The following is a 13,499-nucleotide window of genomic DNA, read 5'->3' as shown; positions in this document are numbered from 1 at the left end:
TAAATACAATATAGCAAGTAAAATACTGGAATGGTAGTTTTGCAATGGAAGAATGTGCAAAGTAGAAATAAAAATAATGGGATGAGGTAGGAATAAATACATGTAATTAGTGGAGTAGGGTGGGGTTAATTTAATATAGATTGTTTTTATGTGTGAGTGTAATGTTAGTATTTATTTAGTACATTTTTATTTTTCAAGCAAAAGTATAAGGGAGTTGTACTCCAGTCTAGTAGGTGGCGGTAATGCAACAAATTGGATGCCAACCGCCGTTAAACCTCGAAGAAGAAGCCACTAGGCGGAGGCAAAGAGTAAGAAATAGACAGGGCTACGATAGCACTGGGGCGGTGCTCTTCGTGCACACACTTCCTGAAAATGGGCTCGGAAGAGAGTTTGGACACGAAAGGCGCTTTGGTATCTTTACCAAAACACTCATACTGGTTTGACTTTTGGCTGTTTGTGATGTTTGACATCGCATTTTTCCTCGTTATGTATTTCATAGTTCCCTAGCTAAAATGGTAAGTTTGAGTACAACTGCAAAACCCCAGATAGCCAGCTACAAATTAGACTTGCTAGCTATGGTGGCTAAGGAAGTGAGAGTGCCAGATAAGTTAGTTGTGTTTGGGAACACCCTGTGTATTTTAAAGTTAGCTAATTTATCATATTAAAATATATATATACAAATACCACTTTTTGTATCTGGTTGCGCACCAGAACATGTGTATTCAAGGTTATTAATAAATTGTTGAATTGTATCCCTTGCAGGAGTGACTTGGGATTCTACACTTGAAGTGCCGCCCCCTTTAACCATGACCCCCTGCTGGCTGAAATGATCGATCTTTAAAAAGGACTGTTTACACCACTGAGGTATAAGGTTTACACCCCTCGACCAGATTGGTGTTCAAATGATATTGGACGTCTTCCTTTGTTAGGCCTATGTGTTGTTTTTAACTGCCCACATTTTGGTATTATATGGAATATTTACCAGTATGTTTCAGTATGTCCAGAAAATAGCAGAATTGTGAGACCATAACATCTGAATATGCCTGTTGTTGAAATCAAGACAATGATTTGTGGCAGTCTGACTATTTAAAATGTGAAACTCAACTTCAAGACCACCTCACTCTAGATAAAAGTGGCTGCTAAATGACTGCAAGGTCACAAGGAACTGCAGGTTAACATGATGTAGCTAGTGGATTAAAGTGTGCTCTCTCTAAAATGTGTATGTCTGATTTGGATATAAGACAATTGAGAGAAGGTGACTTGATTGAGCCACCTAAACATGATGATTGGAACAAGATTACAGCAGATGTATTCCCGGTCTCTTGAACAAAGATCCTACTGAAACTACATCGGCATAAACCAGAGATCTGTAATTCCATGTTGTCTGGAATAAAAGTGATGTACACTATGAGATAAACCTATGTAAATCCCTAAATAAACATGTTTTTTTTCTGTCACATTCTGAGATGTGCATAGGGGAATCATATTTACTAATACTTTTTACATGTTTTATACAAATATATAGTTTGTTTTTGTAGTAGCACAGTAAATAAAGACAGTTGGAAGTTTACACCAGAGTCGTGCCAATGTATGGTCGGTAGGTGGCAGTATAAGCGCCTTTTCCCATTGATGGACCAGAGAGGAAGAAAACTTTCCCGGAAGATAAAAAAGAAGAGGAAGGACGCTAGCCTGCCAGATAGTGGATAAGCTAAACTATTATACTCCCAAATGTCTTTCTGGGTTTAATATAAACCAAACTAGTTCATTAAAGTTATATAAGTCACAACTGATTTATCCATAATGATGGAAATCTGTGTCACGACAAAACCAGTGGAGAATGCAGGTTCGTTTAAAATAAGTACCCAGCTAACGTTGGCTAGCAACTTGCGGCTACTGTTAGTTATAGCAAAGATACAGGCTGTCTAGGTTGGACCAGCCATTGGGGTAGACTAGCTGCTAGAAGATGGATCGAATAGATAAAATTGGGCCACTAATTCACATTTTAGCTACATCTTTATTTGCTAGCATCTACTCAAGTTATGCGGCAATGTAACGTTATGCCTCCTAACCCGCACTACCAATAATTATTGTCCCAAGATTGTCTCGTCTCTCTCACCAAACTCAATGACCAATTTTTGCCCGTAGATATCTTCCTCCCGTTATCCTCTTTGCGCCTGTTGATACCACCTCTGAGGCTGCTCTCTGCGGCCATGTGGCAAGTAGCGCAACGAAGAGATGTCATGGATTATGAGAAACTAGAGGAGTTCGTCGGCCTTGTGACAGCGACAGTTCCAGACCTGTTGAATGAGAAACAGAGGGCCAAGCTTCTTCTGCGGCTGCGAACAAGGGTTAGTGGCGAATACAGTTAAGGATGTTGTTTTTGTAAACTGGAACCCCTAACAGCAGTAGTTTGGACAGTGTGTTTAGAGCCATCTCTGATTAAAACGGTATTTCTTTATCTTGCGGTTTATGTAGCTGCTGATTAGTTAGGTTCTGTCCATTTTCCTGATTGCATGGGGGTTGTCCATGGTCCTGATCAGTTGGGTTCTGTCTATTGTCCTGATTGCTCAGGTTCTGTCAGTGGTCATCATTTGTTGGGTGCTGTTATTCCTTTCAGGTGATACTAGAGTTGTGTTCCACTGATCATACAGCTGATATCCAGATCATCCAACCCCACCTGGACAGAATTCGCCCCCCTGGACACACAGGGGTAAGTAATGATACTCTGTGGAGGACAACTTCAATTTGGCCTGGGGCCATATGTATCAAACTTCTCGGAGGAGGAGTGCTGATCTAGGATCAGGTCCCCCCTGTCCTTGTAATCCTTTTCATTGTGATATAAAATGCTTAACTGATCCTAAGTCGGCTAACTTTGAGATGCTTGATGTATATGGCCCCTGGTCTTTATGGAACCGCCTTTGCCATTCCTATCATTTGAAATGTGCTTATTTAAATCACGTATTTGCCTAGGATAAGATAGAATTAAAACATTGACAAAATGAATAAACAACCGTCAGATCCTTTGCACCAATTAGCTTGCACTAATTTCCAGTGCTTGTTCCTATATGTCAAGGCCATCAAGGACTGCAGTGTTGCTCCCTCTTATTTTCAGTGGTGGTTTACTGTTCCCTTATCACTGATAAGTTCTATTTCACAGAGTGGAGATGCTGAGGTGGATGCAGAAGAGGCCATCTTCCTGGAGCTCATCCAGACTTTGCTGAAAGACCCAGCAGAGAGAGAACACTTCTTCCAGGTTAGTCTGCCTCCATCATATGTTAAGGTCTCTCTCTCTAGCTTCCTGGTTCTGTTTAGTTACCAAAGACTATTTACAGTCCTTGTAATTATTGCCCCGGAGGGAAGTTTTCCATAGGTACAGATGTAGGACCAGCTTCCCCGCCCCCAATCTAACCTTGACCATCAGTGGGGTAAATGCAGAACTGACCCAAGATTAGCATCTTGGGTCAACTTCACCCTACACCAATTATATCCCCATCTATCTTGATTCCAGGAGGTGTTTCCAACGGAGTACGGCGCCAGCTATGACACAGATATGCAACTACTTGTGTGGGAATTCCTTTCTAAACTGGAGAAGATATTGCCAGTACCAGACCTTGGACAGGTAGCACAAAGTAACACCTCACTAGGTCACCTTCAGCTGGGTTCAAGTCCCCTTCTGTTATTGTATTGGAAAAATCCTGCAGTGCTGACCATGATGGCAACATTTAGACTGGTTAAGTTAAAGGAGGGTAATATCTTCTGTATCTTATTAGGAGAAGATATCCAAGCTGTACTGTCCCTTTCTGCACATAACCTCTGCCTTATAGCCACTCTGGGGCCACGCTGTTAGCTGAGGTGCTAGCCACCGGCTTCTCTGGTGTTCTTGAAATGGGCCTAGCATTTTGAAACGTTCCCCAGTGTGAAAAAAAACATGTAAACTTTCCAGCATATTGTCACTCACTTGTTTGCATCTCTGCTCCTATAGACTGTGTCATGGCTCAGTTCTGCTCCCTCTGTCCTGGAGGAGTGTTTGCAGGCCCTCTCTCAACCTGAGGACCTGAAATCCCTGCTGCAACACCACACATGTCTTGAGAACTTGGGCACTCAGAGTAAGGAGGAAATATTGAATGTCTTTCTCTGTTACGACATATAATAAAATGTGGAGACTGTGGTATGCCCTGTAAAAACAACCACCTAATGCTTGTGCTGCCTCTGTCACATTATTAGTCTCCTTTTCCCATTGTATTCCTTCAGGTCACACTGTTGAGATGTCTTCCCAGGTCTTTGCCTGTTCCCAGTGCCCATTCTTTCACATGCAGGAATCCTACCTCCTCCAGCACATTGAGCGAAATCACCCAGAGGAGTACAGCAAGCTCCAGAAAACTGAAGAGAACCCAGCGCTTCCCAGGAAAAAGTTCCCTCGTCCTGAATTCCCCAAGCCTTTCCCCATCCACGCAAGCTCTGAACCCGGTGCTCACACATGCCACGAGTGTGGAAAGACTTTCACTCGCTCGTCAGACGTGACCAGGCACCAGCGCATTCACACAGGGGAGCGTCCGTACACCTGCAAGGAGTGCGACAAGGGTTTCAAAAACTCCTGGGATCTGACGAGGCATCAGCGGATTCACACCGGGGAACGCCCATATATCTGCCCTCAATGTGGCAAGGGGTTCACCCAACTGGGCCTACTGTCCCTGCACTTCACCAGAACGCTTTGTGGCCAGAGTGCTGATCCCCCACTACAGTCCACAGAGCAACAGGAAGAGCCAAACAACAAAGGGAGTGGTCAGTACAAGTGTCAGAAATGTGGGGCTAGCTTTGACACCGTACTAGAGCGGCTGAAGCATAGGCAAACCCACGTGGTGAATCGCCATTACAAGTGTTCCCAGTGCGAGAAGATCTACGGCCGCCCGTCTGACCTGAGGAGACATCAGATGAAGCACACCGGAGAGAGACCCTTCCCCTGCGCAGAGTGCGGCAAGGGCTTCACTCACGTGTGGCTGCTGAACAAGCACCGGCAAATCCACACCAAGGAGCGGCCGTACCCGTGCCCGGAGTGCGGCAAGAGTTTCACCCAGTTACAGATACTGAACAGACACCAACTGATTCACAACGGGCAGAGGCCTTTCCAGTGCTCCTTCTGCGAGAAAAGTTTTACTCAGCTCGCGGGCCTGACGAGACATGAGAGGATTCATACAGGGGAGAGGCCATACCTCTGCACCGTATGTCAGAAGACCTTCTTAACACATGGGGAGCTGGTAAGACACCAACGCAGCCACAGCGACTTCAGACCGTTCTCTTGCTCTCAGTGTCCCAAGAGCTTCAAAACCAAGCGTGCACAGAGTGAACACATGAATACCCACACAGGGGAGCGACCGTTCTCTTGCACACACTGTGGGAAGGAGTTTGCCAAGTCTACTTCCCTCATAAGACACAACCTGATGCACACAGGGGAGAGACCGCATCAGTGCGCTCAGTGTGGCAAGACCTTCCTTACCTCTGGGGAGCTGCTCCTCCACAGGCGAATACACACAGGGGAGCGGCCATACCCGTGCTCGGTCTGTGAACGGCGGTTTAGGTGTTCGTCAGACCTGACCATGCATCTGCGGACACACACAGGAGAGCGCCCATACTCCTGTATGTTGTGTAAAAAGTGCTTCTCCACCTCAACGCGTCTCAAAAGGCACCTGCGCACTCACATAGGGAAAGGTGTGTAATCATGGCAAGAACCTTCAAAAATATTGTCATGTATATTAATTTATTTTCCAAATCATGTTTATGGACTGCATTACTGAATAGAATGAGGACACAAAATATATGCATTTTACTAAAACTCAGCCTTACAACATGCTCTATTAAAAAATACAATTATGCCTTTAATTCACATTAAACATTTTATTTAACACTTGGTGTGGAATTTTTCTTGGCTCATCTCTTGTATTTCCCTGTTAACATTTCAACACAAATGTTGCACACACATTTTCCAACAGTAGACCTGTTCGATCAGCCCACTGCCCATAAACTAGTCAACTGAAAAACAATATGGTGCGCCCTCCCTGATCAGATGTCTTTTCTGTTTCGTTAAGAAGTACTGCACCAAGCAAGATTGGTGTGAAATAATTAGAGGTGGAAAGATACCCCTTTGAGGTTAAAGCAACAGTCATGTGAGAAATGTTGAAATAAGCAACCAATGATTTAAATTATCATTGGGCACAATGGTAAGGTTTGGTTAGGTAATTATATTTTGAGGTTGAGTTGACAAAATTAAATTCTAACACTACACAAATATGCTTTCTGATATACTAAGGCTTTTTCTGTTAATGGCATAAACCATATCAAGGATGGACATGTATTCAAACATTTTATTTAGCATGCTTAGGTCATCTGTCTTTTAATCTGATTAAATACTATGGTTCATTATGAAGTATTTTATTACAACTGAACTTTTCTTAATACAGTATATCATTTATTATCAGCGGGGGGGGGGGGGGGGGGTTATCGTGTCGTTCACTACATCCGTCACGCAGCGTAAAACGTTTAACCTAACTGAACACACCCCTGGAGTCTAACGAGCTACTGACACCTAGTGGTGGAGATCGAGTCGTGTCTGGCGACAAAATTCAGGTGACGATTAACATCTCGCCTGTAAACTTTACAACTGACTTAACAAAACAAGGTTCTACAAAATCCCTTTCTCTTTTATGATTCTGTCAAAACATAATGCAGCTAGCTATTCATGGGTTGCACAGATGCCGCATCATATTGATGTCCAACTGATGCTCAGTCTTTCTGAACTGGGGCTAATGACATTGCTAAAAGTAGACAACCTTTGTAGAAAACAAAATTGGCATCATTATGATGTCAAGTTTACTTGAGAAATGGCAGTGTTGGCATCCTGAGCTAGCAAAGTTCGACAGAAAAAGCTAGCAATGCTAACGTTAAGCTAACTAAAATGTCGATGCTCAATCGTAGCTAGCTAGCTAAAGTTATACTGCATATAAAGTCAATCTGGCGACATTACAATGATGACAAAAGCTTGTCCTACTAATTATTTTCCTCCTTTTTAAAATGTCATTGTGTTTCCAAGCCACGGTAATGCACTTCATACAATATCTTCATCAACACCAAGAACATAGAATGCTCAGCTGGGCATCAGTCGAATCAAACGAATGTTCAAAACAATATTGTTTGACGAAACGTGCATCCCAGGAATACAATGAAACCACATGTTATGACGCGACATTTGCCTGGTTAACTGTGTTCCATTTGTTTTGAATCTAAGCAACTGCAACAATGCCGAAGAGAGGGAGAAAGGTATGTCGATTGATAGACTATATTTTTAAAGGCTACAAAACAATAATTTATTACCGGATAAATTACTGTAGAAGTCGTGTTTCAAACGGTGTGTAACTTGAGTGTGTGTGTGTATTTGTTTATTTTAACATGGAACTAGAAGAAGAGGTCAACCCCTGTAACCATCGAGAACGCCAGGTGAATTTACATTAGAAAATTGAGGCCCACATAGATCCTATTTAATTATCATATGTAATTCTATATTTAGGCCTATATACATTTTTCCCCACAGAAAATAATCTAATGAATTATCTAATAGTATCATTCATGTCACATGAAACCCCAGCTATGGTAAAGGAAGTTTCTAATGAACTCTACCAACAGAGTGAAGCAGAGACAAGTCAGTCTTTGTGGAATTCAGCTAGGACTACATTGATTCGCCAAAAGTCAATACTTGTAAAAAAATATATATATATATTATGAAATGCTTACCTTGTACCTATGTTTGTCCTCAGTAGTTGCGTTCCTTTCTTTGTTTGATGAAATCCATACCTTTTCAATAAACCTTAATCAAATACAACCACCTGCTGTTTCCTTAAAATTCAATTGGCACATGCTCATTTTCACTGAGTTGCCATCTTAGAGCAACAGCAATGAGCAAACAGTCAGTGGTTGTATTTGATTAACCTTTATTGAAAAGGTATGGATTTCATCAAATAAAGGCACGCAACTACAGAGGACAAACATCGGTACAAGGTAAGCATTTCATTATTTACATTTTTTGAAGAATTGACCTTGGGCGAATCGATGTTGTCAGAGCTGAATTCCACAAAGACTGTTCTCCACAAAGCCTGTTCATCAGAAATGTCCTTCACCATGGAGGGGAGTTTAGTCAGCTAACACATAGCTGACTAATACATATATGGTCAAATATCTGCAGGAACAATGAGACGACACATGACTCGATACGCCGTTACGCAGGAAAAATTGTGGTGAGCCATCAATTGTGAACGATACCGTTGCTCTATGTATGTGGTTTCACTGCATAAACATTTGCCTTGACTTTGTATTAATGAACCTGCATCATCTTAAACATACATCTTGCATTTACTTGTAGGACTACATTGCCCAGTCAACCACTGCTTTCTCTCAGGAAGATGTTTCCGGTATAGGCCTACATAACATCTTGGGGAAGACTGTAGAGGGCCTTCTCCAAAAAGTGTGCGGAGGGGTCTCAAGCATCCTGAACAAGTATTTGTATGGGGCGGGGGTGTTGTCTGATGCGGTGATCCCAGTAAATCTCTTGCCTGTAGCTTCAAATGGAGACAATCGGAAAATGGAAAAAAGATGGCAGGACTGCACTGAGGAAGACTGTGAACTGATAATTATCCGACTGACAGGGACTGTAATTATCACCATGTTGGATAGTGTTATGGAGAGTTGCAGGACGGACCCCACACACAGTTCATTCTTAGAAGAACTGGGGCTCACCATGGAAATGGTAACGATCATACGTGAAGTAGCAGAATGTGCAGCAAACGCCACAAGTAATGATTTCAGTCAGTTCACAGTTGGAGGAGTTCCTCTCTTTCAGAGACCACTGAGCAATCTCTCCTCTGGGCCGAGTCAACCAGCACCCCCCCAAAATGCCTTGCCAACATCCACTGTTCTCACACCGGTCTCAAAGGTGAGCTCAGCCAGTCCCAGATCCACTGACTCAGGGACCACACAAGTCAGGAAGCCAAGACAATCAACAGAAGGAGTTCAGAGACTCTCCGAAAGGCAGCAGAATCCAGGGGAGGAGATCACGTCTCTAGTGATTGAAACCATTCTACGGTCAGTTGCGGATTTAGCCAGGCATGGACTTCTGCCAAGCTGCACCCAGTAGACTGGATGCCCCCTTTTTATGGAGGTGATGCAGAAAACAAACATGTGAAGCCAATTCATAAAAGCATTAATTAAACAAATATGTTGTTAAAAGGTGAGTCAGCAGTTTGTTTCTATGGCAACAAAAACATGAAATAAAGTCAAATGTACTACTGTTGTTAATTTTTAATGAAAGCCTTTTATGAAGGGATTTAACACAGAACGTTGTGTTAAACGATGAATGTCAGTTATAGAGTCAAGTACTGGATGTGAAATGGCATTGCAGATATAATGATATGATATTTTCAAACAACAAAAGAATGTTTAACAAGACTCCATCCAAGAATACATTCAGGTCACCAGATGGTGTTCTACTCTAGAATAATAGCATTGATTATAGCAATCAACACTGTATGAAAGCTCAGATAGTCTAATCAAAAATATGAACCTTTACAAAAAAAAGGTGTAGAAGTTACATGCCTGAGTTTCTCTATGGGTTTTGGATTTTCAATATTCAGGAGTTGCATATTCCTTTCCTTTGGACCAATGGTGGGGAGTAAGCTGTGCATTGGAACCAAACTCAGGGCTCACCAGCCATACAATCAATAATGCCGTTTTCATATGTGGTTTGAGTCTGTACCCATGAAATACATGTCAAGATGCTAACACTTGAAAGGTCTTGTTCAGCTGACACAATGTGTAATATTTCACTGTATATAATCAACAGGTACAGGTATTTAAAGTCCCTCCCCCACACACGCACACACATTAAAGCCATGTATGCGAAGCAAATAGGCTACAATATGTATGCACACACACACATACAGGGAAATAACATCAAGTCGCAATTGCAACACTGTTGCACATGGAGCCTGGTATGGCATAGTACATATGAGCCAGTGGACAGCGCCTAGTGCTGAAAACGTAAACGCGCTGTAGTCCAAATGTTTTGATTTGGACATTTGGCATCTGACGTAGCTAGCTAAACTCTTCTACTAACGCTTCGAATACTTGAACACAAACAATCATCAACTTGTTGCTTGCTAAAATAAATAGTAGCTTGCTAGCTCCCGATGTTTGCTTGATATCGGTCAACTCTAGCGTTTCGTCGTTTGTTTGAGGGACGCTGTGATTGATTTTGACAAAATTAGGTAAATTATCTTGAGTTATGAGTTTTCTATTTTTTTTAATGAAATACATTTTCCACTACAACTGCGTTGCTAATTTATCTAGCTACGTAACTTAGCTGACGTTAGTTGCTGACAATGCAGCATGTTATTTAAAAAAAAGAAGTAATTCTTTGACAACTATTCAGGTGATGTTAATGTGTAGAAAACACAGTCAATACTGAACCATACATTTTTCCTTCCAGCTGGCAGAGAAAGCCATTAGGGAAGCTGTGCACACAGTTCTGACAGATGGACGCCATGGGGAGTTTTCAAGCCTAAGAATAATGGAGCTGAAATGCATTGATATGTCTAAGACACCTAAAGCCCAATCAACCTTGGAGTCCATTCAGCTGCCCAAAGACAGTGATGACAGCTTGAAATCAGGATCCTGTGAAGACTCCCTGATTGCTGAACCTCATGCTGACCAAGTTGACACCATCAAGGCATCTATGAACACTGAAATCCACTCAGTGGTTACTAAGGCCACAGTGGTCTATGCTAACCAACCCGAGGCACTGTCCAGTGAAGTGCTTCTGGGCACTGAAGGTAATGGAGATGTTGCTGACCATGCTGTGGTGGGTTCTCTGACTCCAGACTGTGACCTAGCATTGGTAGAAGGGCTGGACCCTGGGTGGCACACTGCCTTGGTACTGATGGAGACCTTGGTGAATCCTGCAATGACTCTGACCTGACTGTGTCTGACTCCAGTGAAGTGTCTCTGATCACTGACGACCTGCCAGTGGTGGACTCAGCTGTTGACTCCAGAGGGCAGCAGAGGGCAGAGGATGACTTACAAAGCACTGACCAGCTGCTAACGAGGTCATGTGCAGACTGTGTGACCACAGATAAGCACTATACTGTACCGTTTGAGGACTCTTTGAATTCTGACACGGAAATCTCCCTCAACATTAAAGACCATGATGACCGACCTGCAGTAGACTTTAGCAGAGATTCTGTGAGCTCGTCTGACCAGTCTTTATCCCTTGTTGCCACTGCTCTTGGATCAATAGTCACTATTGACTCTTTCAATAAGGCTCTGTTTTTTCCAATATGTTGGACCAAGGCAAAGATAACCCTATTGACCAGCCTGTAGTGAAGTCTCAGACCACTGAAAATCTAATTAACCCCACTTTGGTGTCAGAGTCCATTCAACCTCTCATCAATGAAATCCTGGAAGATAACATTATCTCAGCCCCTGATGACAGAACTCCGTTCACTACAGACCATGTAGGATCACATGAGATTGAAATATTTATATCTAGAATGCACTTAGGCAGTGTTATCACCTGTCATGATGACCAGTTTTTGGAGTCAGACAGTGAGGATGACATGGTTGACCCTTTGTCTCACACCAGTCATAGCCATCATCTGTGCGAGTCAGTCATGAGGCCCAAAGGTCAAGTCCAACTCAGTGGACATACTTGGTCACCCTCTTATGAGACTGATGACTGCCGTCGCTATGCTCAAGACCACAACATGATGGAATACAAATTGAAATACAGCTGGGACCTAAAGTCTGCATGGGTTTCTGTGCCACACTACATTCTGACGAGAGGGGAGAGTGTGACCAAAATGATGGAGGGAGAGAAGAAAGTATGGAGAAAAGGAATGGAGAAGTGCTCCACAGTGTGACAGGAACTCTCTGATTGGTGAGTATTGTGATAATTATGGAGTTGATTATATCTATACATATTTTGACCACAGGAAAGGGTAGCCTATGTTTCCATGTTACTACAAGGTAGATTAAGTATATTAAATTGAATCCAACATTTTAATTATTGTGATTCTTGGTGTAAATTTAGATTACAGGTATGTATTGATTGGATTTAAATTTTCCCTCTCACTCTTTAGAGCATAATGGACAGTGGAGGATAGCCAGAGCAGTAGAGGCAGACACTGAAGAAATCATTCCCAAGCCGTACATGAGAGACTTAGTTATGTACGATGGATTCAACCAGCTAAATGAGGAGAGAGTGGGAAATCAGCTGGTCCTCTCCTCTCTCTCAAGGGCTCTCAATGAAGTTAAGAAGGACACAGCTTTTTTGAGGTCATTGAGAGAGGGGATCAATAAATTAATGAGAGAAAATGAGAGAATTAAAGATGAGATGAAGAAGAAAGACATGTGGAACTTTAACAGTGCCAAAGATCGAAGGACAGAGAGAAAGAGGGCAAGGAGGAGAGAGCGGGAGAGGAACTGTGATTTGACCACATGGATGCCCTCCCGGTCCGGAATGGAAAGTGCCATTATAGGACTCCGTCCCAGGCCTCCGTCCCGGCCACTGCTCAGAGAACCAGTCTTAGCTAGAACCAGCTTCAGCCGCACCGACGCCAGAACGATAGAGGTTAGGGAGATGATCCTGCAAAGGAGCCGCATTGCCTACAAGATCAAGTGCCTGCAACGCCGGAAAGCGGCTGCTGAGGGGTTGACACTGACTGAGGGAGGTGGAGGACCTGAGGATGGGGGTGACGGAGAGACAGTGATGGACATTACAGGGCAAAGTAAGAAAGCCTCAAAGGGCAAGGGGTCAAAGGGCAAAGAGAGTGGAGGAGGGGAAGGTAGTGACTGGGCCAAATTAGGTCTGGAGGAAATTGTGGGAGACCGATGACAGGAATAAAGAGAAGAGAACCAAAGTACGAACAGGGCAGAGAAGTAAGGACAAGCGAAGAGAGGAACGAGAGAGACAAAGATGTAGTAAGGAAACAGATTTGATCTCAGACGAATTAGCATTAGCAGAATGGACATTGAAAAAATATATGGACATAAAGCGGATGAAACGATCAGCAAGATCTCTGAGGAAAATATTTCTAACAACTGTTGTGTAGAGACAAATGAGGGAGAAAGATATGATAGAAAACAGATTAAAGAAAAGACGAGCAGAACAAATGTACATACTGATGAGGGAGTGATGAGCAAAGCATCATGGGAAAGAGAAGAGGCTGGAGAGGAGAATGCTAAGACATTTCAAGAGAGCTTAAAAGTCCAGGGTAAGAGCATAACATTCAAGTTAATGATAAGTATAATGTGTCATAAATCACATTTTATTTGTCACAACAGGTGTTCACCTTACAGGGAAATGCTACTACTTACAAGCTCTTAACCAACAGTGCAGTTGTAAGAAAATACCAAACAAAAAAGATAAGAGATATAAGAAAAACAAATATTTAAGGAACAGC

General features: G+C 42.7%; 2 protein-coding genes across 6 annotated transcripts; both read left to right on the top strand.

The window, feature by feature from the left end:
* The first annotated feature begins 318 nt into the window (after positions 1-318).
* LOC109876150 (zinc finger protein 2 homolog) lies at positions 319-5,902 on the top strand. Its single transcript, XM_020468618.2, has 8 exons — positions 319-515; positions 763-1,843; positions 2,146-2,348; positions 2,618-2,710; positions 3,158-3,253; positions 3,509-3,619; positions 3,983-4,106; positions 4,252-5,902. Exons 2-8 carry the CDS (start codon positions 1,801-1,803, stop codon positions 5,712-5,714), a joined length of 2,133 nt encoding a protein of 710 aa, XP_020324207.1. The 5' UTR covers positions 319-515; positions 763-1,800; the 3' UTR covers positions 5,715-5,902.
* A 610-nt stretch (positions 5,903-6,512) lies between these two features.
* Positions 6,513-9,573, top strand: LOC116352679 (uncharacterized). Of its 5 annotated transcripts, none has more exons than XM_031817976.1 (5): positions 6,513-6,621; positions 7,280-7,311; positions 7,454-7,488; positions 8,231-8,282; positions 8,408-9,572. In XM_031817976.1, the coding sequence occupies exons 2-5, from the start codon at positions 7,291-7,293 to the stop codon at positions 9,176-9,178; spliced, it is 879 nt and encodes a 292-aa protein (XP_031673836.1). In that variant the 5' UTR covers positions 6,513-6,621; positions 7,280-7,290; the 3' UTR covers positions 9,179-9,572. The 5 variants fall into 5 exon arrangements, with proteins under 5 accessions (XP_031673836.1, XP_031673834.1, XP_031673835.1 ...); XM_031817974.1 differs by having other exon boundaries at positions 7,451-7,488; XM_031817975.1 differs by having other exon boundaries at positions 6,578-6,673; positions 7,451-7,488.
* Positions 9,574-13,499: the final 3,926 nt, after the last annotated feature.

Source organism: Oncorhynchus kisutch, unplaced genomic scaffold (genome assembly GCF_002021735.2).
Source record: "Oncorhynchus kisutch isolate 150728-3 unplaced genomic scaffold, Okis_V2 scaffold1219, whole genome shotgun sequence".
Taxonomy (NCBI): domain Eukaryota; kingdom Metazoa; phylum Chordata; class Actinopteri; order Salmoniformes; family Salmonidae; genus Oncorhynchus; species Oncorhynchus kisutch.
Note: the sequence above shows the minus strand (reverse complement) of the source record. Positions and strands in the feature narration are given on the sequence as shown.